Raw genomic sequence first — 24,919 nt, forward strand, 5'->3', positions numbered from 1 at the left:
GACCATCAATTTAAACACACATGCTGCTAAAAAGTAACCTGACACGCCAGATGGACAGTTTCATATGTCCGACACGGAAATATTTCACAAGTTCAGGATTTCAGGACCTGTATCAGGCAGGCCCATCTGCTATGCAAGGCTAGCTAAAAAGTATTTCTTTAAAAAAAAAAAAAAAAACACTGAGGGGGCAGTGCCCAAGCGCCCTCTATTGGGCAGCTGCCACTGCTCTGAAAACCCAGTATTCTGTGGTTCTTTAAAAGTCCTTGAATCCCTGAAAACCCTGTCAGTCTGGAACTCTGCTCTCAAAATGACTTCAAACTGCTCTCACTAGTAGAATTTCTCCAAAATTTTACTAAAGTAATGGAACTAGGGTGACCACCTCCAGAAAGACAAAAAGTGGGACACCTGGCATGGTTTGGAGGGACAAGGTGGGATGGACGCAACCATCTGTAAACCCTGACCATACACTTCACAGTTTAGACCACAAGACCAGTAAAACAAAATATTTAATATGTAGCCTGTATATTTTCAGGAACATCACACAGAATTAAGTAACAAATGTGTTTTACTTACTTAAGTAAGACATATATTGACACATTAACATTAATAATCCATCTAAAAGCACTGAAAAGGCCGAACATAAAGCCTCTCAAGTATACAGGACAATAACCAACAGGCCTATAGGCGCTTCCAACATACCCCATACTGACAGAATTCAACTAGCGCACTGTGTGGAAATCTTCGCTTAAATAAAATACCAGTGGGAAAAAAAAAAAAAAAAAAATATATATATATATATATATATATATATATATATATATCAACATAAAATCTCATGCTTTTGCATAGCCATGTTTAACTGTAATGTACAAGGTACAAGGTAAAAGAAATAGTCTGTGTCTTTTCTCTCAGTAGGTCAGCTTCTTGCAGCACTGTGTAGAGGCTCGAGGGCACATTTCTGAAACACAGAAGGAAAAACAGCCAACAAATATTAGCATCATTAGATACATACACAATAAAACATGATTATTTGACCATTTAAATACATAAATATATGACTCTCACCTTAGTTCTTCTTGAATTTATACTTTTTGCTTGACCTTACAGCCTCCAGTAAGGTCCTCTCTTTCACTGCAGAGGCTCAATAATTTTAGAAGTCTCTTGCTGTCGGACCTTTTTTTGATGAGAATCACATCCAGCATGTGGTTTGACATCATTTTCTCCACCAGGAGAAGCTGCTGCTGCACAGGTAGCTGAACAGGGCTTTGTCGGGCTCGTCAGTTGGTCTCACCCAGCTGTGTGAAGACATCCATTCCTTTATGAAAGAACACTTTCTGTGTTTGGACTGTGGTCCACTCATCATTTCATTTACATCTTCTTCCGCCGCTCTACTTTCATCATTCGGACTCCCGCCGCTCCACTTCCCTCACTCCCTCGTGTGTTTGTTTGGGGCGTATACATTTGACGTAGTACCTTAAAACGCAGCCTATTGGACGGACGTCATCGTTGTCTTCTGCAACCATTGGTCAAAATGAAATGCTCTCCGCTCGCGCAGATCAGAGCATAGAGGTAGAGGAATAGACCCGCTCTGGGCTGGTTCATTTTGTTTGTATTTTTTTTTTTTTTTTTTTTTGCCAGTGAATGGAAAAGCGGGACATTGTCCTGATATGCGTGACGCGGGACAAACACTGAAATAACGGGACAAAACAGCCTTAAACGGGACAGGTGGTCACCCTAAATGTAACGGGGTGAAATAACTTCCCCTTCTGGCCATATTGGAGCCTCTTGGGGGCCGATTTTGGTCCACACGCCTTATGTTGGAAAATCCTGTATTGTATATGTTCAAGAGGGCTTTGGCGCCCCCTGTGGGGGGTCTGCTCCAGGTTAAGGGGAATCACTGGTGTGTGTGTGTGCGTGTGTGTGTGTGTGTGTGTGTGTGTGTGTGTGTGTGTGTGTGTGTGTGTGTGTGTGTGTGTGTGTGCGTGCGTGCGCGTGTGTGTGAGCCGATTGGAGGAGAGGCCTCTGCCGGCAGGCGGAGTTCGGAGCTAAACAGCCGTCTCGACAGAATGTGGACCCAGACTCCTCCTCCTCCTCCTCCTCCTCCTCCTCCTCCTCCTCCTCCCTCCGCCCGCAGAGGAGAACAAGGCGGCTGAATGAAAGCTCATCAATACCACAAAGCGTTTGATACGGATTAAAAGACTCGCGTTCCGTTCACGTGCGCACTTTGGACAGAGCCGTGCGCGTCCTGGATGCGTCTCTCTGCAGCTCAGCGCAGTTTTCAACTGTGGAGCTACACTTTTTTTCCCTCTTCTTTTCTTTTTCCACGCAGCTTTGCAGAGTTGTTCCTGCACGAAATCGCCTTTTACAACGCTTTTAAAGTGGTAAATCAGTGTTTTAGCGGGGGAAACTGCCGCAGCACCATGGATTACGGCTGGGAAGGGGAGCCCGGAGCCTCCGGAGCGCACGATGCCGTCCAAAGGTACAGCGGTGGTTATAATGTAATGGATCATTTGACACCGAGTCTGAGCTGGGCTTTACGGTGTGTTTTGATAGACGCGATCGCGATCATTACAGAGGTTTATTCCTCTACCATTTCTTCCCAGAAGCCTGTTTGAAAGGAGCTTGATTCTGTTGAACCGAGACTGATCAGGGTCGATGGAAAAACTAAAACTGTTGTCTAAGAAGTCATTTTAAAAGGCTTTAAATCTCCTCTTTTGACATTACATCAGTTTGAATGTTGTTTGAAATTAAGTTTCAGCAATTTTTGTACTAAAAATGGGGGTGAATGAAGCAAACAGTTCAACAGTGAATCCAGGAGTCATAGAAACAAACTTTTATTGCCAAAAGTATCTGTTCACCTGTTTTCATATTTGGATTTGAGTGACATCCCACTCTCCATCCAGAGGATTTCCTCTGCTGTGGCTCCACTCCCTGCAGCCAGAACAGCTCCTGCTCTTCTAAGGGAGACTTTCCTCAGCTTTAGGGGTGTTGGTGGGACTTTTGGACCATTAGTGAGGTGAGACACTGATGTAGGAGGAGCAGTCCTGCTTCAGTCTCTGCTCTGTCAGGATCAGGTCTGGACTCTGTTCAGCACAGTCAGACTGGATCCTCCAGGTCTTCCTGGACCTGCTTTGTGCTCTGGTGCTGTCTTATTGGAACAGGAAGGAGCTGTCTGCAAACGTTTCGCACAGATTTTCTTTGTCTGCTGAAGCTTTCAGAGTCCTCTCACTGAAACTTCCAAAAACATGTCCAGACCAGAATCCAGAACCCCCTGCACCTAACCATACATGTGGCACAACCAGTCAGTCCAAACTGTTCTCCTGGAAACCACCAAACCAGACTGTGGCGTCAATGTGAACGTCGCCTTGAAGAGTATCAGATACTTATCAGATTTGGTACCACATATGATCAAGGCCTGGATTTGATGTGAAAAAACACAAAACTGCAACGTTCACAGGGTCACAGCACAGATCAGGGATGGGTCACTGTCAGCAGATCATCAGAATCGGGCTGCATTTGCCTAAAACTAGCAGGTCCAGGAGAAGGTGGACTGGGAGTCTTGACACCCTGGAGGGAATCTGCTGAACATGTGCAGAACTGCTGGGCTGGAGTCCGTTGAAGTGGGGCAGACGTGCCCGTTAGCGGTCATTTCATCGATGTAATTGCTTATATGGACGATGACAGCGCTGCTTGAGGTTTATGACTAGATTTTGATTTTTGCTCTGGGATTGTTCCCAACTCTTTTGTAACGGGTAACTTTCCAGTTCTCCAGCCGCATGGTCGCGCCTGAATGTTCTACATCTTTTTCTGCTCGTGCTGTCCAGCTGCATGCAATCTTACTTTTCCTCCATGTTGGTTGTCTGCAGTGTGAAATTATGGCTGAACAGTTACTGTACTCAGTGTGGAAGTAAATGTGCATGAAATGTTCAAAGGTATTGTGAGAAAATACATGAGAAGTATTAAAATTCACTGCAACAAATCACACACTGCACCATGGAGTTCCTTTCACTCTTAGATATATTAAAAACTAAGAATTTTCATAGTTTTTTTATACTACACACCATTTAAATGACACTTTTGCAACTTAGATGGAAATTCATCAAGTTTGCCATAAAAGCATTAAAAATAATTCCATGTGTTCAGCGTGACTGTTGAGTTTAATTTCTAAATGTGTTAAATATTCTTCCTGAATTTTGTGGTTGCATGGCTCAAACACACTGGGCTGTCTGATACGTGCGACTGTCTGTGGGGCTTTCATGTTGTTTGGATTCATCTGGTTTAGATGTTGCACAATAAGTACAAATGAATGCCTGAAAGTGTGAAATGGTCCGAATACAACCACACGGAGAAAGCATTTAAAACATGTAAGTCATATATGGCTGGATGGATTTCACCTGCATGAAAGAGATGAGCATTTAAACACAAACATATTCCTCATTTTAAATAGTTTCACCATGAGATATTCATGTGTGTGTGCTGCCATACCCAGGGCTGTTTCTAGAAATTTGAGGGGCCCAAACAAATTGGACTCGAAACAAAACACTGCCATCATAAATAATGCTAATTCCATAGTAAATCTAAAATTCAGCACAAGTCAAAGTACACACACACACACACACACACCCAGATCCAGGCCATCATGAACAACATATCTCATACTTTTGTTGGATTCTTCGGGCTCATTTGCATGCCGCAGATTTCAAGTGAAAACACAGAACCTTTGTTCCATTTTGGGGGTCTGTTAACTGAGCGCTGTGCCCAAGCCTCTGACAACACAACTTTTTGAAAATAATAGAGTGCCACCATTGTATGAATGTGGTTTTATTTCAATAAACAACAGCGCCACCTCGTGGCCTGGCATGGTAAATCCGCTGTCTTCAGTGTTTTTGCCGTTGCTGTGTAAATGGAAATCCTTTTCAAAACGTTGCTGTGTGAACAGTTCGACTCAGAATTCATCTCAAAACACAGATTTAACTACAAAAACAAACCACATGACAAATATCGGCTCCTTCACATGTGTGGAGCCATTTTTCTGCTCATGTTGGTAAAATCTTCAGTGGTGTCTAACCTGACTGACATTTCAAAGTGAAATGCACATACGACCCCCCCCCCCCCCCCCCCCCCCCCCCCCCCCCCCATCCCCCTTCTGCTGAGCACATCTGTCCGTCAGACACATCTGTTTGATTCTCCCTCCGTCTCTGTCAGGATTAACTTGCTTTTAGACCAGTGTACCTTCTGCATTCCTGCGGAGGAAATCTCTGCTCTGTTACTCTATTCAGTGCTTTTTTCCCAAGCTCCTCTGGCTACAGCTCAGAAAATGACCTCAGTATGAAATAATGTGATCGCTTTTACATCTCGAGGCTGCCATCCAGACCGCTCCGATCATTCCCAGCCTTCACCACCTTCACCAGCCAGACGCAAGTCAGATGTAGGTCAACAGGAGTCTCCAGCGCTCTCAATACATGTCACGTTTCCAAACCTGTAAGAGAATCACAGAAGCACCGGAGCCATGAATGAGTGGCTGAAGTCTGAACTCAGTGCGGCTGCCTCTCGTGTCTCTGCTGTCGCTTTGGAAGAATAAAACAGAAAATCATCCTGTGTGACTTCGATGGAAATTAGAAATGGCAATAGATATTATTGATGCAACGATACCACTCGTCTCGAGAAGTCCTGGGCTCCAGATGGACGCTCAGCGAGTGACCTCCACGGCTGTACGAGGCCTCGTTTGCGTTCCCTGTTCACATGGAAACATTCTGAAAGCGCTGTGGCGTGCATGTGTAACCACATGTTGCTGTTTCTTTCAAGAAAACAGTGTCATGTAAATACTGGAGCTCAGTGTCTGGCGTCTGAAAGAAACGTCTCCACATGTGATCTAGATGGCCGTTACAGAAACACTGGGGAACCCTCCGTTGTTCCTGATGTAGCTACACCTGTGCCTTTCAGAAAACCTGTATTTCTCATCTTTACACAGGAATGTGAGCCTTGTGTTTCCAAAATGTTCTAATCTGACAACTGTTTCCAAAAGTGCCATTTTCAGCTATTGTGTAAACTGACAGCCAAACACATGAAAAGCTGGCTGCTTTCACTTGAAAACATTGTTGTGTAAGCAGGGCCTGGCCATGGAAGTCATTGTTTGGTCTGTTATGGAGCACAAAGCCAAAGAATCCCCCGTGCGTGGGTCAGATCTCGCTAGTGTGGAACCAAATGCTCACAGTTAGCTTCAAATCTGCGTGAGGTTCAGGAATTTCATTGTGACTGTTTAAGTGAGGGTTAGGGATTAGCAAATGTGTCATGTTGTGGTCACCACAACAAGTCTGTACAGGCACTCGTGTGTGTCTGTCATTTTACTCTCTGGGGTTAAGAAGCCCTGGGTTCCAGTCCTGCTGAAGTTACAGTCAACTGGAAAGCACAGATTCGAGTGCGAATGCTAGCCTTCAGCTACCTCCTGATACTGATGCCAGTGCTTATTAAATACCATAAAGCCTAATCCATAATCTTAAACTGCCTGTTGTGGTCCAAAACAGGAACCACCCACCATACCTGTGGGGTGAGATTTTCATTGTGTGGTGGAAAATTCTGTATCCAAAAGCATCTTAGATGTTTCTAAGTGTTAGCATGTGCTTTTAGTGGTAAAGGTATAAATGTTGAAGGACTATTTATCGTGACTGTGGTGCCCATGAGCAGGAGACGGACCCTGAAAGTGTCATTTTCACCTGTTTCCAATGTGTCCGAGTGCTTTTGATCTTTTGATCATTTCCACCTTGGGAGCCGTTTCCACCGCCTCTGAGCCCAGTTGCCATGTAAACAGACACACTGACTACAGTTTTGCGTTTTCACCTGAAATCTTTGGCTGGTATTTGGAAAGACAGATATTTCCCCCTCTTAATTCTGTAAAACACTTTCATTTACACAAATCTGCAGCTGCTATGAGAATGCCTAACCCATAGGGAGCAGTGTAGCCAGAAGCGTAAAGCCAGGCTAGCCAGTCAGGGTCCTGGGAAACTGTGAACACAGATCTCCCTCACATGACTCTTCTGTCTCATGCTGAGACATTTTCATGGCTTTTCCCAAATGTCCATCTTGGCTGTAGTTTTCAGGTTATCGATTCTGGTGACTTCTATCTTTGTTTATGTGGAAGTGAAACACAGTGAAATATCGCTGTGAAGGATAGGCACTTGTTTGTGATGATTAGTCCTCAGGTAATCGCTTCAGTAATGTAAAATGTCAGTGAGTGAGCAAATGTGTGTATTTGTGGTTCTCCTGAAATCAGGATTGACCAGAACAAAGGAGGCTTAATGAATTGCTCCCAGGATGAATCGCTTCATTTGTAATCTTGGGAGTCTTCACAGCAGTGCATTTACAAAGCATATGTGGAAGGTTTTGTGAAGTTCATTAGTAGAAACCACCAATGAGAGGCCATTTAAAGCAACACTAATGAACTTTCAGTTTTTGTTGATTTTGGCGGCACCAGTGGACACAAGCGGTAGTGTTTTGCCTGAACGAATACTACAGTTCCCATGAAGACGAGCAAGTGGCGTCGTAAAATGCTGCTCCCGGTGGCGTGCTGTCAGACTGAACTCGCCAACATTTGTTTCCAGTGGCTGTGTGAAGGACGGATAACGACGAGGAAATTAATCTAATGGTGGCTAAACAATGTTCTATCATGATGTGACGCATGCCGTAAAGCAGTCCGCACATTTGGAGTTTTTTAGTGTGCAGGGTTCCTACCACCCTCCTCACAGTTGCTTAGTCCAAGTGAAAGTAATACTGACGCCCTCAGCCCATGACAGAGGGGTCATTCCACTAGCTGTAAGTCGATGTGTCATCACAAAAGATATTAAAATGTTTTATTAAGGTTGACAAGTTCCTTAGTGTCGCTTTAAGTTCTTGCCTCTGCCTTTTCAAATATGATGATAAATTTGAAAAAATCCAATCAGATACCTTCGAACCTGGCCAGTAAAAACTGCCTAGTGCTGCACTTTCAGGCTTTAAAAGATGGTGTCGGCCCCTTCTGGGATCGCTGTGGTTTGTTCCACAGCCTTTTCCAAACCAACACGGCACACAGTACCAAAGTGTGGCGCACAGAAGAAAGCTCCATGAAGTAGGTCAGCTGTAAAGTAGCTCCTTTTCGAGGGTTCCCTCAAAACAAACTATCTGTTAAACATTTTCCTCATTACTAAGAGGAAGCAGGCAACTGTTTTGCTCTTTAGTAAACGGTGCAGTCGCTTGATTTCTGTGTCAAGCTCATGGGGGCTAAAGGAAACTCACTGAGATGATCTGAATTTAAATTAAAATTCAGGAAACTTGTGTTTGACACCAAAAACACCTGAAGCTGATCTGCAACCAAGTCAGAATGTGTTCAGACTGACAGCAGATAAACTACTGTGGTGTGTCACATCTTCACTTAACACAAAGAGTCAGACAGGCGGACTGCTGCTGGAGAAAGGAAGCAAACCATCACCTGAATGGAGCTCTTCCACTAGCTGCTGCTCCAAATCCAGACCCCTTCCCTGCTTGATCCCTTTGGCTGCCTGGAATACGACGCCCGCTCGGTGCTCGAAGCCGTTGCTCTTGTTTTCTCGCCTTTTGAAAAGGCTGGTGCTCCGTCACCGTGTAAACGGGCAAAAGCGGCACTTTCTGGAAATGTTCTGGATGGTGGAGACACTGCAACTGCAGTGGTTCCGATACAAAAATACCAACAGTCACCAATGAGAAAAGCAGAGTATTCAAAGAAAACCCACACAAGCACAGGAAGAACATGCAAACTCCACACATAGTCCTCCGCTTAACACCCCTGCTGGACAGACACTCTCGCTTTATCATCTATGATGCTCTCATTAACATTTATTTCTCCTGTTCTGGAGCCATCAGAGCAGCCCCAGATCATGATGCTGCCTCCACCATACTTCACACTGGTGAACAGAGGAGAATTGTTAGTGTGTTCTGCTCTGTGTTCATTTCTAACAATTCAACCTTAGCTTCTCTGGTCCACTGATCATTTTCCACATTCTGTTACAAGTGTCAAATGTCAGACACGGACCTATTGAAAAGAAGCTGCTGTATTTGTTGTGTCCTGCCACGGATCAATGGCTGTTCATAGTTTTGTATAAACAGAGCTTCGAGTGGGTTCAGTGGGACTGACGCCCACTTCCTGGGAGACCGGTCACTGGACTCAATGAGCTGTGTTTCAGGCAGTGCTGCTGAATACCTCACAGACCTCAGTTCCTTCCAGTCAGATGCAAATCAACTACTTTTGGCCACTTAGTTTGGGGTGATTTAGGTTTCTGCCTCCAATGAACACTTATTGAAAACATTAGCCCGAGGGTTCACCACCTCTTTCAGCAGCACTCGAAGTCGCTTTAATCAGTCAAGACTTGAATATGTGGTAATAAGTTACACGTTTTTCCAGATTGTATCACAAGTTATGAGCCGTCCCTGCAGAAAACAAACCATTTTTGTGATGTCTGAAACAAAGGCAGGTTCTGCATACTGACGGAGTAACCACATAAGCATTGAATGAACTTCAGATAAAAGCGAGAACACATGTTGTCATGGCAGAAGTGAGCAGCGTGTCTGACCGGGGAATCCTGAACTGCTTCTACATAATACAGTGATTACTCCCAATTCAACCTGCTTCAGTTGGACTGAAATCCAGCATTGGGAGTATTGTTTCCAAAACTTGAAAAGCAGGCATGTGCATGACTCAGAGGGACTCTTTCTTGGCAGCAGTGTTTGCTTCAGACTTACTGTTGTGATGCAAGTCATTACAAGTTGGTTGTGGGATCAGATTAGTGGCACATTATCCTCTGAAAACCATTTTACATTTGTGTTTGGTGGCTCAGCGTGAGCTCCTGGGCAGATGGTGAAGTCGCTGCGTTCTCGTTTTAAACCTTCCTGTGTTTGGACTTGTTACTCTGCAGAGATTCTGCGGCTCGTCTGAAAGCAGATACACAGATGCGCTCCAGGTATCAAACACTGCTCTGGGGACTTCGGCGCTGCGAGGTGAAATCGATTCGGCCTGAACTTGAGTCAACTTGTTTTTAGTTGAAGAGAGTCTTGTAGCAAAAATAGTTGCCTGTGAGCAATGTATGGAAAACATGTGGATAGGAGGCACAATAAAAAGTTGTGACATTTGCAAAATGTACAGACAAGGGTCAGAGATGTGACCCAAGAGCACATGCGGAGAACATGCAAACTCCACACTAGGGCTGCATGGCTCTGAGGAAAAAATGTGAATCATGATTTTTTTTTTGGGCTTGGAATTGAGATCATGATTCTCTGGTAGCGTTTGTCACTCAGATTGTCAGCACATCATCAAACGGTGAGATTTCTTCAGAATGCAGAGCTGCTGTTTGCACAATAGATTTGTTAGAACACGTTTGTCTGCTGGAGTTTGATGATAGAGTTGTGTGTTTCTTCCCTTGTTCAGTCTCATCCTGCTGGACTGTGTTGATGATAAAGGTGATTGCCTAGCAAAACACACTTAATGCAACTCACATTGTCATCGTCTGGCTGAAATACAAATACAGGGGGCTCAGGGCTCTCACCAAGACTGCTGGGCTTTTCGTCACAATCCATTTAACGCTCCTGACTGCAGACTTTTGGTTTGAACTTCTCTCGCTTGTGCAGGCTTCCTCTGCAGAATCCCATGTTGTAAAGTCGCTTTGCTGCTGATTGAGGGAGGAGTCGGCTGCGGTGCTGCATTTTAGGGGCGCTTGAAAAAATCCGGCATTTGTTAATGATCTGTGTCCGTGTACACGATGCTCGGTGTTTCGATGTTGGTTTATTTTTCAGTCTACAGAGTATCGTTTTAACTTACCTTACTGGATGCAGTGATGAACTTCTTACAGTTTATGAAGTGTTCCTGAGTCTGTACAGTGATTTCATTCATATGTTCATCTTCAATATCTACTTCATTTTCAGTCCAATTCTCCAGAATTTGGGCCGTTATGTTGAACATAAATAAAAACACCCTGCAATGATGAAAAAGTCTCTTAAACCTCCTAAATGTTGATGATGACCTTCCTTTATTTCCCAATGAAGATGAAGATCAGATGTTGCTACTCAGACTGGAGTAGAGTAGAGCGTTACTTTAGTTCCTTTCCAGGCAAAATATTGTCTCATTTGGAATCTAATGCCTGAAACGCATTTCAAAGAGTTGTGACCGGGTCCACAGAGAAGAAGAGGAGTAACGGGCCCTCATGAAAAAGAAGACTAGAGGAGGAATTAACACTTTGATTAACTGGTAACAAGTCAGTAAATTCTACAATTCTACAATTCTACAATTTCATTTAGCAGATGCTTTTTTCCAAAGCGACGTACAACACAAGCAAGAATATAGACATAAGAAAGAGAGAAACCATTAGTAAATGCTTCAATTGCTTCAAGTGCGATTGGTCAAGGGAGTTGCCATCAAGTTGCAGAAGAGGAGCCACTACCCCCCCCCCCCTTTTTTTTTTTTTTTTTTTTTTTTGTGTGTGTCAACTTAGTCAGTGGTACATAAGTGCTGGGTTTTAGAACACCTGATCTATTCTTCCCCGAACATGGGGTCGGATTCAGACCCTAGGTGTTCTCTGAACAATTGAGTCTTCAATTGTCTCTTGAAAGTAGAAATAGACTCGGCGGAACGCACCGAGTTAGGTAGTTCGTTCCACCATTTGGGAACAACAGAGGAGAAGAGTCTGGCAAGAGATTTAGAGCCGTGCTGGGCTGGAAGCACCAGACGTCTCTCACATGCAGAGCGAAGAGGGCGTGAAGGAGAGTAGACCTGGATCAGGGAGTCCAGGTAGGCCGGAGCCGTTCTTGTAAGCGTTTTGTAAGCCAGGAGGAGAGATTATCACAAATCTCTTTCAGCTTCTAAAAATTCTGTCAAAATTTCTTAAAAATGTTTTTCCAAGTGTGAAGAGTTTAAAGATCTCACAGTATCTAATATCATCGTGTGATTGAGAGAATCAGGAGAAATCTGTGTGCAAAGGCCATGAAGAGGATGCTGGTGATGTTTGGGCCCTGAGGCAGCGCTGCAGAAATCCCCACGTGGATAAATGAGGCAGTGAACAGATCTAGGTGGAAGCTGTGTTAGAAGAGAAGAAGAAAGAGATCTTTTCTGCTCACAGGCTGAGGCTAAGAGGCTAAAAGGAGAAACCGTGGAGGGCGTGGCGTTGTTGCATGTCCAGTACACGGGAAAGAGACAGTCCACCTTGACATCAGATCACTTCTAAAGTCTCTCGGTGTTAATGCCTTTAGTGGGAGAAGCTGACACTTCATCAGTGCTGATCCATAAAGACTCTTAATGCTAAACCTCAGGTGGCGTTCGTCACAACAGCATGACCTGCCCAGTGTGGTGGCCCCGCCCATTCCAGCCAGAGCAGTTAAACATCCCTTTCTTCTCTGTGTTTTCTTCTGGTGTTTTCTGCCAAACTTCCTTTGCGGTTTGTTCAACTCTTCCATCGTCAGGATTTTTTTCCCCAGTGGCAGATTTCAGCTTTATTTATTTGCATGTCCACTTCAGGTCGCATCATTTCTGCATTGTCATTTCAGAAAAGTTTCACGTTTATATGGAAATGACAGAAACAGAAAACTCGTGGCCCGACATGCTCGCCAAGACATTTTAGAGTTTCTGCCACTTCCGTGGAAACGGACATCGTCTTCAGAATGAGCCAGGTAACGAAAGAAAACAAAAAAACACATAAATAAAGAGTTTACACTGGAAACGCTGCCGTGTAAACAGAGCTGAAGTGTCAGCACAGAGACCCTGAGCCTGCAGGGGGAAAACGCTCTCGGTCCAGTGATGTGTTAGTGCTGTCAGTTTTAACTGACATTTAGAGATGGAGGGCTGTCAACAATTAGCTGTGATTAGAAAAGGAATTGATGATAAAACTCATTTTCCTGTCAGTGGGACGTTGTTTTTGTTTTTTTTCCAACCCTGTGCAGCACAGCTGAATTATGAGGATTAGACTCGTCATTTGATCATACAGAATTCGATTAATCGCAATTTTTTACGAAATTAATCGTTGACAGCCCTCAATGAATCAATCCTGATTAATGGCGATCGATGCGATTAAAATTGACTGCACTTATTCAAGCGAGAGGCACTGGAGTCAAAGCCAAACATGCAGGTTCACTGACTTTTCCTCATGACTTCAGTTTGAACTTTTCTCTTGTTGAGATATTCTGAGTTTTTTCAGGATAAACTGCGTCAGTCTGTCGATATTCTTGTATGCGTTCATCCTGGAGCTGAGGGAATTGTTGCGGGGAGTTTGTGTTGTGATTCTGTTGTGGATAAAGACCCTCTTTGCTGCTGTTTGCGTGAACAGGGTGAGTTTCAGAGGAGTCGACCTGCTGCGCTCACACAAACTGCTGACAGCAGCTCACCGCCGACCCGAACAATAAATATGCGTAATCCTCGGCATGTTCCAGCGCCCCGTCTCACTCCCACCGCCCATTGTCCACCGCTCACGCTAAAACAACCGTGAAAACACTGATTACAGCGCTTCAAGTGGAAGTGGATCGTTTGTGTGTGTTTGTCTATGGAAAGCTTCCTGTTGACATGGCGACGTTCTGAAGATGTTTTTAGTCAGCATCAGTTTTGTTTTGCTCCCTGGAGGGGTGGGTATGCTCTTGATTTCTGAACGTCACATTCAGCTCCATTCAGGGAAAATCCCCCTGCAGTGTTGGCTGGTTGTCACATCATTTTAGTACAATTTAATTTTTTTGCAACATTAGCCTGGAGTGAAGCTGCGTTTTCACACACACGGGATGCTTGTGTGTTTGTGTGGATGGACAGTGTTCCAGTTTAAACAGAGATCGCCAGGCGTTTACATTTCTCTCCGGTTTGTGAGCATATCTCCCAGACTGCGTCAGGCTTCAGAAATGACTGACTGGACATACGGCTCCTCGTTCTCGTCCTGCAGCCCGGGAGCACAGCGATGGTGGAATTTGTTTTTAGGAAATCCCACAGATCCAAATCTGAGGTGACACCCAGAAATCTCAAATGGATTATTCTGGGGGGGTTTTTTTCTCTCCACATCCAATAAAGTGTTTCCAAACAACCGATGAAGATCCAGATTAACCATCGGCTTGTGTGCAGTGAAGAAAAAAAGAAAAAGGAAACTGATTTAAGCTTTGGTGCAACACAAAATAAGATGTAATCCCTACAGAGAAGAGATGTGTGTTATTGGATGCTTCAAACTGGATCAATACGACATAAACACAACAGAAATGAACGATCTAACTCTCTTCTTTCTTCTTGGTTGGATTCTGTCCCATTCTGTGTTGATGCTGTTGGAACTGTGTTAATGTTAATAATGTTTCTTTCAGTCTCGATCTCAATGTCATTTGCAAACATTAATACAATGACTTCTTGGTTATTTCCTCCCAACAGCGATGATTTTCTCACAATAAGCACAAATAAACACATTTCTTTAGCTGCATGGGAGCGTTCGGTCCGTGACAATGTCAAATTTCATATACACGGAAACGGAGCTTTTTCCTAATCTTTGTCCATATGGCGGCTCGGAGAAGAGCTGGGTGGAGGAGGGGTGGAGGGGGAGACATGTAGGTCAGCTGGGAACAAAGAGCGGAGGAACTAATCCTCCTGGTCAAACGCAAAGGTGGCAGTGGCAAGGCTGTGCTCCCAGGCCCGCTGCGCTCTGCGCCGCCGCAGGAACCTGCTGAAGCCGGGATCCTGCCGGCGGCTCGGGAAACACCACCGTGCTGCTCTGCTGCCAGGAACGGGAATGATTTATCCAAGGACTTAAATCCAGTGTAACCTCCTGTTATGTTCCAAGCAGTGTTGCTGCCATTCATTGATCCAACATTTTACAGACGATTGTATGAGCAGACAGATCAACCTGCTTAGTTAAAACCCCGGATATTTACATTAGAGAACAAAGAAAGGTGATGAAAGAAATTGTTTAGACGTTGGAGGAGTTTTTCAGTTCAGCCCATTTGGTTGAAGCGATCATGTCCTTCACTGGGGGAAGCTGTGATGAGAGCCCAGGGGTTTATGGGTAATGACACAGCGTGGTGGCAGCTGTTTGCCCTCACGGTCTCGTTTGCTTTGCTTGACCACATTAAATAAGCGTATGAGGAAGATTTAGAGGTATGTGTCTTCATGAAATGGTTTTATGTTGATGAATCATTTGTATGTCAAATTCTTAAAATCCCATTGAAATGAAGACATTGATTTGAGGAGTTCAGACTAATTATCTTATCATGAGGCATCCCTGTAAATCTAGAACCGCCAAATCAGTCCTGGGAAGAAAGAAACCCAAACAGAACAGTATCAATACATCCCGTCTGAGCGCTCTCAGGCTGCCGTGTTGCATGATGGGAGATGAAAGTAGAAAAAGGTGAAAATGGAAAATGGAAGTGCGGTTGCTGAAACTCTACTGCTCCTCCATAAACAAAATGAAGCGCAGTCATACAAATATTTAGGCCTAGATCTGACGGAGCCTCAGCGTTACACAGATCAGCAGAGATCCGCCAGCTGCCAGACTGATGCTGAGACCTTTTGTTTGTCTGTTCATCAAATATAAATCTGATATTTTGGTGCATTCTCTTACATGCTGTAAAAAGACGGAGCGAATTTCCTTGATGCTCCCCAGGTGAGGCCAGCACAGATTAAGACACAAACCTTAGTTTAAGCAGGAAACCTTTAACCTGGACTTTAATGGGAAATGCAGCAGGGTGACAGGAAGTGGAAATCTGGAGCAACAGAGCATTTTTCCCGGGTTTCAGCTGGCTGCCAGGGTTTGAAGTAAACGATGGCAGCACTGTATGGAAGCCCTGCTCCAAATCCGTATCAGTGTATCCTGCGGCTCTTAAATTCTGTTACAAGTGTAGAAGAGTGAGCCGGAGATTATACGCAGAGGGGGAAGGGCTCCATTTACAGGGATTTAGGTCGTTACTGGAAATGTCATGTTAATACTGTTGTTATTTAACTGATGAAGTGGTTTTGTTTCTGTGTCTCTCCTCACAAAGCCACAGAAAGATCCCATTTCCAGCCAACCAGAGATGCGTGTCAGGATGCTCAAAGTATCAGCTGTCACATCGGAAGCAGACAATTATTTGGGGGAAAAAAAAAAAAAAGCTTGTCTGTCCTGGAAACAAAGTGGGCCGATATGAGCCACTGGACCGGCGCTCGTGTGTCCAGCGGAGCTCATTGAACGGCGTGAAGCCATTCATCGTCACAGATTCAGGGATTCCACCACTTCCAGTGAAATTGCAAAGCTTTAGTTGTGATTTGGGGATCTGCTTCTCCTGGTCTGGTGCATCGTTTTCAGTGTTTTCAGAATGTCGTCCAGTCAATGCGAAACTTTCTTGAAACAAAAAGGCAAAGAATTGCTCATTTTAACTTTAAATGTGGTATAAACTGAGCCTCACTTGCTCAAATCCAGATTATTTTCAGAGGTGGAGAAAACAGAAAATGCCATATTTGCCAAACTGCATTCCTATTGCTCAAACTTCTCAGCTGGTATACTGAAATTTACCTAATGATACTTAATTTGGCATAACAGGGGCTCTTTATTTTGTCTTGTGATACAACTTTTTAACCATTAACTTGAGAGTTTACGAAGAGAAGCAGACGGACACTTACCTCTAAGGATTGTGGGACATGGTTCAGGTCAGGGTGCAGAGAGCCTGAACACTCTGCTCTCACACACTGGATACAGACTCGGCTCTGCTCATTCACGGTGAATTTTCTGAAAAACCCCTTTGCATCAAATGCTGATTGGTTCATAATAGCTGAAGTGAAGCCGAAGCTTCCTGTAAAACGCCTTTCATCATCGCTCTGGACCCCAAGGTGACATTTAAAGAAGTCCAGTTGTTCATGAGGCAGCATCTCTGTTACGTTCTCATTTCACTCAGTATGACAAACAACTTGATCTTTGTGTGCAAACATAAAGCGGTCAGCCCTTTAAAACTTAAGCATGCTGCAACCGCAAACATCCCCGTTCCTCCCTCTGAGCCGTGCGGACTGAGACGTCCTTCTTCTGCCTCCTGATATCACATTTTAGAAGCTCCATCCTGAGAATCTGCTACACCCAGGCCTCCAGTGCTCCCCGTTTGTTCCAGGCCGCGGTTCAGCTCGGGCCAGAACAGGGCAGGCCCTGTTTGCCTTCAGCGGAGTGTACAGGAATAGTAGAGACAGATGGTACCGCAGAGCCCAGCAGTTTATTTGAAGCCTGAGCGCTGCATAGTCATTAGAGTGTGGTCTCATGGTAGCCAGCGTTTCTGTCTATATCTGCCCCAGATGTGGCTGCACTCAGCGCTAAGTGTGCAGATGAAGGGTCAGCCCAGATTCCTCGGCGTTGCTTCATTGTGACCGGGGCCCCTGAAGGATTCTGCTGGGTTGGCAGGTTTCAGACGACCCACAACAAACTTGAAGTCGCTGTCCTTCACTTTATTATCACAACACTATATGCTGCATGCCTCATGCATTCGTCCTCCCTCCCAGACCCTGTTTCCGCCACATTTAGAGTGAAAACACAGTGTTACTGCATGGCTGTCTCAGGAAAGTTTCAGGTTTACACACCAATGTTCTGAAAACAGTGTCTGTTTACAGAGTTCCACCTTGGGAGCCGTTTTCAAAAAGACTCTCAGTTTGATTCAGATGGAAAAATTCACATATTGATCGAAGATGAAGGTTTTAAAGGACATGCTGACAGAATTCTCATGATTTCTCCTCAGATGGCCTCATGTTCTCCAGTCCTGCCACTAAGGAGACCTTTTCCTCTCTGGTTTACCTGGAAGTCCCTCCCCGCAGTGTGTCCGGTTCCTCTCCAGTCCGCGTCTTGCAGGGATGGATTCAGGGCTCTCGGCCCGTCGCGGTTCCCGTGCACGTCCAGAGCATGAGCGTTGCTGTTGGTGAGGGATCCCCAACAGGCCCCAGGATGCCAGGATGCCCATCACTCAGGACAACGCCCTCAGCATCCTCCCGCTGCTGGAGGACTGGCACGGGGCCCAGACCGCGAGGTCCCAGCAGGACGACAGTCTGAGTCAGGTACCGGACCCCCGTCAGGTGAAACCAGGAACACTGCTGCCGAGTGGCGAACGTGCCGACCGCTACACCCATAGGTCGTCCCAGTTGTGATTTCCAGAGTGAGCCGGTTGACTCAGGCCTCAGAGAGCGAGTCTTTCATCAAAACATCATTTAGTCTCGTCCTGGTTTTAGTCATCAAGTGAATTTTAGTATTAGTCAGTGAAGTTTCATTTGAGTAAATGTGTAGTGAATTTAGTCAAATAAAGTAAGAAGAAAATGATGAAGTGGGTTTTTTTTTTTTTTTTTTTTTTTTTTTCAAAAAATTCAATTGATTTTTAAAATAACTGTTTGCTGGGCTGTTTGAGAGAAACAAAAAGAAAAACATGAGCAGACGTTTAAAGAACCACATGGAGAAAGTCACTGTCCAAGTGGAACATTTTAAAGATGTCTGCAAATCTCCATTCCTAACTCAACTCCAATGCTCAACAACATTTAAAACATGTTTTCAAAGCAAATTGATGCAGATAATTACTAATTATACTCACTCCACTTGGTGTTAATCTGTTCGGTTTAGCTCGATCTCGTGCGTGAAATTGGTCCAAACGTCAGCCCTTCCTTTTCTTCTGGAACGTTCTCATTTTGTCTGAATTTCCTACAGGCAGATCAGTCTTCTCTCCTCTGATTGGAGAGCGCTGCTCCTCTGTGGGCTCCTCCTCGTCACAGGGGACGTTATCGTTGTTATTATTGGATGCGTTTTTATGGAGTGGCCACCTTAGAAAGATGCACGTGACTCCTGATTGGCTTTCATCCTAAAGTTAATTTTCCTTTTGTTTTCATTAAAAACAGCAATTAGCTCCTTCTTAGTTTTCAGGCTTGTGTATCTGTATTTATATACAGTATGTTTCGTTTTATATCATAAAAAAAACAAGGATGGAAATGTTTTGTCAGTAAATTTAACAGATTTGAATAAGATTGAACTGGTGCTGACACTGGGCGTCAGACTCCCTCAGACTTGACTGTCAGGTGCTTCATGTACTTGTGATGCTGGGTTCCCTGAGCGGCTCCCTCTCTGTCATCTCGTCCAGCAGGTGGATCAGGACTCCAGCCAGAATGGAGAGGAGGACAGTGTGTGCAGCAGCAGCAGCGTTAGCAGCGCCCACATTGAGGACATGTCCCTGTGTCTTGCTGCTATTCATAAGCTGGAGGAATACATCAAGTTCAACTTCCTGGAGGGCGACCCGGCTGCGGCGGCCGGCCCGTCCTGCAGGGAGGGGCCGGATGTCGAGGTCCACGCTGTTTCTCTCAGCAAGGACGAGGGGGACGCTCCCGAGTTCGGCCTCAGCTTCGGGAACATCCCCATTTTCGGGGATCCTGACGGTCGGAAAAAGGGAGGCCCCAGGAGGAGGAGGGACCAGGGGCCCATCATGGACGTGGGCTGCATCTGGGTGACGGAGGTCCGGAAGAAGAGCCCGGCGGCTCGCTGCGGCGGAATCAAACTGAGAGACGAGCTGCTGTCGCTGAACGGGCAGCTGATGGTGGGAGTCGATGTCAGCGGAGCCAGGTAAGGGTTGCAGTACTTCCTGTTTCCATGTGGAACGATACCGCACAAGTACAAGCAGATCTTTTTTTCTCTTTTGTTATGAAGGGGTGGAAGTTTTGCAACTGGGATCGTCTGTAGAGTCTGGAGCTTTCAGATCGTCTGTAGACTGGATCTTTCAGATCTAGAACATGCAGACCAACAGCCCCTTTATATATCTCAAAAATAAAAGAGGATCCAACCTGAAGGTTTTGCTCATCAGTTCTTGGCTTTATTCAGATCATACATTTATAAAGAAAAAAAAAAACGAGTGCTCTGTTATCAGCATCAGGTTGCATGATGAATGTTCTCTGATACAACCTGGAGAGTCTGGGCTGGCTCCAGGTGTCGGTACCGTCACCCATAGGGAGGCAGGAGAGCACGGTGCTGTCCGCGGTTTGGAGAATCTTTAATATTAATGACAATGATAGAAGTAAGACAGGCTAAACTCTGCTCAACCAAAGTATCAGCAGACGTGTGGAGCAGCATGTATCTCTTACCCTGACAGTGAGCCTCACCCTCATCCCGGCCCTCCACGTATCCGTGTGTCGCCAACTAAAATAGTTCTGCATGTCAGGGATGTTTGTTGCTCCTTCACCTTCAGTCTGACCAGTAAACCGGAGGACTTCCCCTCTCACCGGGCTGCTTTATCATCTGGTCTCCACAGGACCTGTTTTTACCCAGCGTCAGTCCAGACCGGCGCTGAATGGGTGGAGTGGCAGTTCATTTTGTTTGTCTCCACCTAAAGTGAGAGTGGGCCTGAGTGAGAGCACCATCATGGAATGGCTCCAAGCTGGAGGGACTGGGGATCATTTCCAGAGCTGTTAGGGCTCCTCAGTGGCCGAAAATGATATCCAGCTCTGACTGACATGCATTTGTGCCTCACTGCAAATTTAAAGCTGCAGACAAACCTCTGATGTCGCTAAACGTTGTGGGTTTAGGATGCAGTAATAGCAGAGTGTGTGGTTTGAGAGGTTCTCCAGAGACCCTTCTGCCTCATGAGCAAACCTGTTTTCATTTACTTCACACTGAAGCAAGGCACAGTTTGACAAGTCCAGCTCTGAACACAATGAAACTTCACTCCTATCTGATTCTCAATCTGCAAATTAAATGAGCCTCATTTATTTTGAGCTCCTTTCTAACCGGACTGCCTGAAATTGCAAACAATCAATTTATATTTTCTCAAACTTATTTCCAAACGCTCTAATCTGTCCAGGGGATTTTATAAAATTCCTTAAAATGTCCAAATTTAGCTCAACTTCTTCTACAGAAATTGTAGTTCCATCAGTAAGTTTAATGGAATTATTACTGAGACACCTCAGAGGTCTGTAGATTCTTCCTAGATGTTGCTGCTTGTTTGTTTTTTGCAGTTGTGTGCTTTTCATCCCTCTGGACAGTTACCTGGCCGACCAGTGCTGGAGCGGAGGCTCCATCTACTTGATCCTGCTGCGGCGGGTCAAGCGAAAGGCTCCGCCCCCTCCCAGCGCTGACAACTGTGAAGACCAGCAGCAGGAGTCCTGCGACGCTTCTGCAAACTGCAAACGAACGCGCAAGCTGGGCGTGGTGTCGCGTTCGTCCTTCAACCGAGACAACAGGGATGGCGCCGACTCCGACGTCCAGAGCTGTTTCAATGGCTTCGGCCCGTCTTCGCCCGCCGATCCGGATGTGGGCCCCTCCGGGGACGACTCCGGGTGCGTCCTCTCCACGCCGACAGACGGCGGCCCTCGGGGGCGGCCCGCCCAGCACGGCGCCGCCACCCTGCCTGCCAGATGCCACAGTCAGCTGCTGGAATGCAAGATGGATTCTTTCAGCAGCGACTCTTCGAGCCAGGTGAGACACACTGTTGACACACAGGCTGCAGATGTCTCAGTCGTGACCCCTGACCTCGTGACCCCACGCCACTGCAGCTGGGATGACGCCGCCTCCCAGCTGCTGCTTCGTGTCCATGAACACATGATGAACCTGGATTATCATTTGGGAATTACTGAATCTCATTTTGAGCCTCTGATTGGTTTTTTTTGACCTGACAACTGGTACAACGATACCAGAGAGACGGTGGTGGGATGGCAGTCTAACATCTGGGTCAGAGGATTGAGCCCGACAGCTGGCGTATCCTGTCCACACGTCGCAGGGATGTCTGGAGCCTGTTGGTGCCCCAGATGCTGCCGACCTGTCTTATGTAAATCTTCCTATCGCCGCAAGTTGTCAAAATGGCTGATTAAGCTGTGAGCAGTGAGGCTGTCGGGGTTAAACAGGACTAAAAGCCCTGCTTTAATCTCGTGAACGTCACAGCCGATAGCACAACGCTGTCGGCGTGAGGCGCGGCGGCTGCATGGCCATCCTCACTCACTACTTCTGCCTGTCAATTAATAAATCAAATTTTATTTATATTTATTTATATAGGCCTTTATAATAACCAAAAGGTACCCAAAGTGCAGTTCAAATCTCTACATCTGGGAATTTAATGAACAGGACAGACACTCCATCCTGTCCTCTTGACAGGTCTGGAAACGCCTTCACGCTGCGATGCTGGGAAAACTCACAGCTTCGGTGTTCATAAACACGATGATGCTGCTCGAAAGGGAAACTTTACCAAAACAGCTCCCAAGGTGGAGCTTTTTGGAAATGCTCAGGCTCCATCACCGTGTGGAGACACTGATCCTGGTCCTGATCCTGGTCCTGATCCTGGTCCTGATCCTGGTCCTGATCCAGGTGTAACTCCTGGTCCTGCACTCTACTTCTGCAGTAAACAGTAGTTCTGCACATGCTCAGTAGAGACGATCACAACAGTTCTTCTTCCAGAGTGTCATGACTCCCAGTGCAGATTCTCCTGGTCCTGGTCCATATCCTCTTGGTCCTGGGCCGGGTCCAGATTCTCCTGGTTCTGGTAGTTTTAGAGTTGACATTTGACAGAGTCTAAAGATTCTCCTAACTCTTGCTCTTGCTGCCTTGCGTACCTGCCTGAGACGCCGCTGACACATGGCGTCACATTGTACTTGCCGGGTTGTCTTGGAGATGATGGTACTCCATACTGATATCGGTGTCGGTATCGGAGCTTCCCCACTGAACAGACTGAAAGCGTTCTGCTGTCTGACGTGTTTTCTGATCCATGCTTGTGCTGTGTTTGGTAGCCAAGAGAGGGCAGCCACATCTGGAAGATGCACATGGTGAAGGGTCAGGAAGGCCTGGGGATCCAGATCACAGGGGGGCGTGGCTCCAAGCGCTCGCCACACGGCATCATAATCGCTCACATCGAGGAAGGAGGGGCCATTCACAGGTAGCCTGGCGGGTGAATCTCCTTCAGGAGGGTGGGGCTCAGAGTTGTGTCTCACTGTCAGATGTCTTCCAGAGACGGCCGTCTCCACGCCGGGGATGAGCTGCTGATGATCAACGGTCAGTCTCTGGTGGGGCTGACTCACCAGGAGGCCGTCGCCATCCTCCGCGCCACGACGGGCCTGGTTCAGCTGGTGGTGGCGACCAGGGTACGAGCGCCAGGCTCACGGGTCACACTATCACACTGTCACACTGTGTACCTTCACTTGACGGACTCTGACTCTTGCCGTCTCCGCAGGAGGAGTCGGACGTTGGATTTGAGCGCTTTCCGTCCACCAGCCTGCCGGACCTGGTCAGCACGTGCAGCTCGTCCTCCCTCTCGTCGCAGGCGGCTCCACTGCGCCCCCCTCAGACCTCCAACAGCAGCACCAGCCTGCATGGCGCCTACCTGGTACACACACGTGTATTTGTGGGCGGAGGTGTGGATGTCAGTGTATTGAAGTGAGGCGATTGACCGGCGGGTAATTAGGTCAGGAGCTTGGACGCCGTCCACCTCCCCCCCACATGGGGATTTTCCGCTCCTTGCTGAGGATTCGGAGCTCTCTCTGGGCCAGATGGGACGTATAATCTCTCCTGTCTTTCCTCCCATTTAAACTCATCTAGATAATCTCCATATGGTGGAGTCAGTATCTCCACCACTACACCCAGCGTCCAGCAGAGCGGCAGTGACCAACCCCACCTCACTGCCCGGCTCCTCCTCCCTCACGGCTCCAGTGTGTTCAAGGAGCTTTATTTAAAATCAGTTGACAGGCGGCAAACAGTCTGACAAGCATCAGATATATTATACTTTTTAACTGATGAACAAGACGTTTTGGAATTGGCTAAATGTTTTCCCACGTTCCAAAAGTTTTCCTGTGCTTCTCAATGGATTTGATAATACAGAAATCAGTGTTCCTGTGTGTTTACTGAGGCTGTGGTCGCACTGAGGCAGATTTGGGTTTGTTGCTGTTTTATGTTTATTAACTATGAAAATGTGTGAATTCAGTTCCAGCTCTGGTTTTCTGTTCTTCGTTTGTTTTTCTCAGTAAAAAGAATGGAGGGAAAAAAGTGATTCTGTGTGTGTCTTAGCAGCTGACGAGTCCAGAGAAGCTAGAAGAGCCGGGTCAGGGAGGGGGGGCCAAAGCCAGCTGCTGCAGCCCCACACCCATGAAGCTGAGCAGCCGAGCCCAAGGTAGGAGTGCCCTTTAGCAAGGCCTGGCCAGATCCCGGCCGAGGGTTCGGGGGTGTGGTCTGATCTCACGGCGCCCCTGTCCCCCTGCTCAGGGGGGAGCACCCGCCTGGAGTCGGTGGGGGAGGACGACGAGCTGCTGGTGGAGAACGGCGTGAGCGGCGGCGGCGGCGGCGATGCGGCGGAGAAACCTCCGCCGGGCCGCCGGAAACACTCCCTGCCTCAGCAGCTGGACTCAGCCGGAGTCAGGCAGGTGGGTGAGAACCTGACGCTCAGCACCGGAAACATATCCTTTAAGTTAATGGAGAAATATAAAGAACATGAACATGCAGGAGTCCGAACACACATTTACTGAAGATCGACTCCAAACAGAAGTGAAACAGAGAACGAAGGCCTTCCAGAAGAGCATCACAGCTGATTCATACAAGCATGAAGGTGTTTAACCCTCTTTATATTCATGTCCCTCGCAGGAATATCACATCATTAAGAAATCGGCTCGCTCTCTGAGCACCGTTCAAGTGGAGTCTCCATGGCGACTGGCACAGCCGTCCATTATCTCCAGCATCGTGTTGATGAAAGGCCAGGGCAAGGTGAGTGAGGATCCTCGCATCGTCCACTCTGAAGCCCAGGAAGCCCGTCCTCTGTGGAAAACAGCCTCTCGGCACAAATCTCCACAACGCCGCTGTAAACCCACAACAACCAGCAGACCGAGAGCCGAGGCAGCGAGCTGTCGGCTCAGAGTGCGGCAGCGAGAGGCCTGTTCCAGACTCGTGGGACGTCAGGGGGACAGTTGGGTTCTCGTTTGGCTCTGATAGCTTTATCATCACACAGGACAGGAATGAAAACACGTCTCAGCACT

The 24,919-nt window shown here is 46.5% G+C and overlaps 1 protein-coding gene across 4 annotated transcripts in view; it reads left to right on the plus strand.

Moving 5' to 3' along the window:
• The first annotated feature begins 2,134 nt into the window (after nucleotides 1-2,134).
• Nucleotides 2,135-24,919, plus strand: part of LOC115385714 (PDZ domain-containing protein 2-like) — a 40,237-nt gene continuing 17,452 nt past the window's right edge. For 2 of the 4 annotated variants that reach the window (XM_030087773.1, XM_030087776.1), the window contains exons 1-10: nucleotides 2,135-2,479; nucleotides 17,692-18,004; nucleotides 19,069-19,544; nucleotides 20,957-21,389; nucleotides 22,691-22,836; nucleotides 22,909-23,041; nucleotides 23,131-23,283; nucleotides 23,961-24,063; nucleotides 24,156-24,313; nucleotides 24,531-24,650. In XM_030087773.1, the coding sequence (XP_029943633.1) occupies nucleotides 17,903-18,004; nucleotides 19,069-19,544; nucleotides 20,957-21,389; nucleotides 22,691-22,836; nucleotides 22,909-23,041; nucleotides 23,131-23,283; nucleotides 23,961-24,063; nucleotides 24,156-24,313; nucleotides 24,531-24,650 (1,824 nt within the window). In that variant the 5' untranslated portion in view covers nucleotides 2,135-2,479; nucleotides 17,692-17,902. The remainder of the gene's footprint in view (nucleotides 2,480-17,691; nucleotides 18,005-19,068; nucleotides 19,545-20,956; nucleotides 21,390-22,690; nucleotides 22,837-22,908; nucleotides 23,042-23,130; nucleotides 23,284-23,960; nucleotides 24,064-24,155; nucleotides 24,314-24,530; nucleotides 24,651-24,919) is intronic. The other 2 variants (XM_030087774.1, XM_030087775.1) reach the window with 2 other exon arrangements.

Source organism: Salarias fasciatus, unplaced genomic scaffold (assembly GCF_902148845.1).
Source record: "Salarias fasciatus unplaced genomic scaffold, fSalaFa1.1, whole genome shotgun sequence".
Classification (NCBI taxonomy): domain Eukaryota; kingdom Metazoa; phylum Chordata; class Actinopteri; order Blenniiformes; family Blenniidae; genus Salarias; species Salarias fasciatus.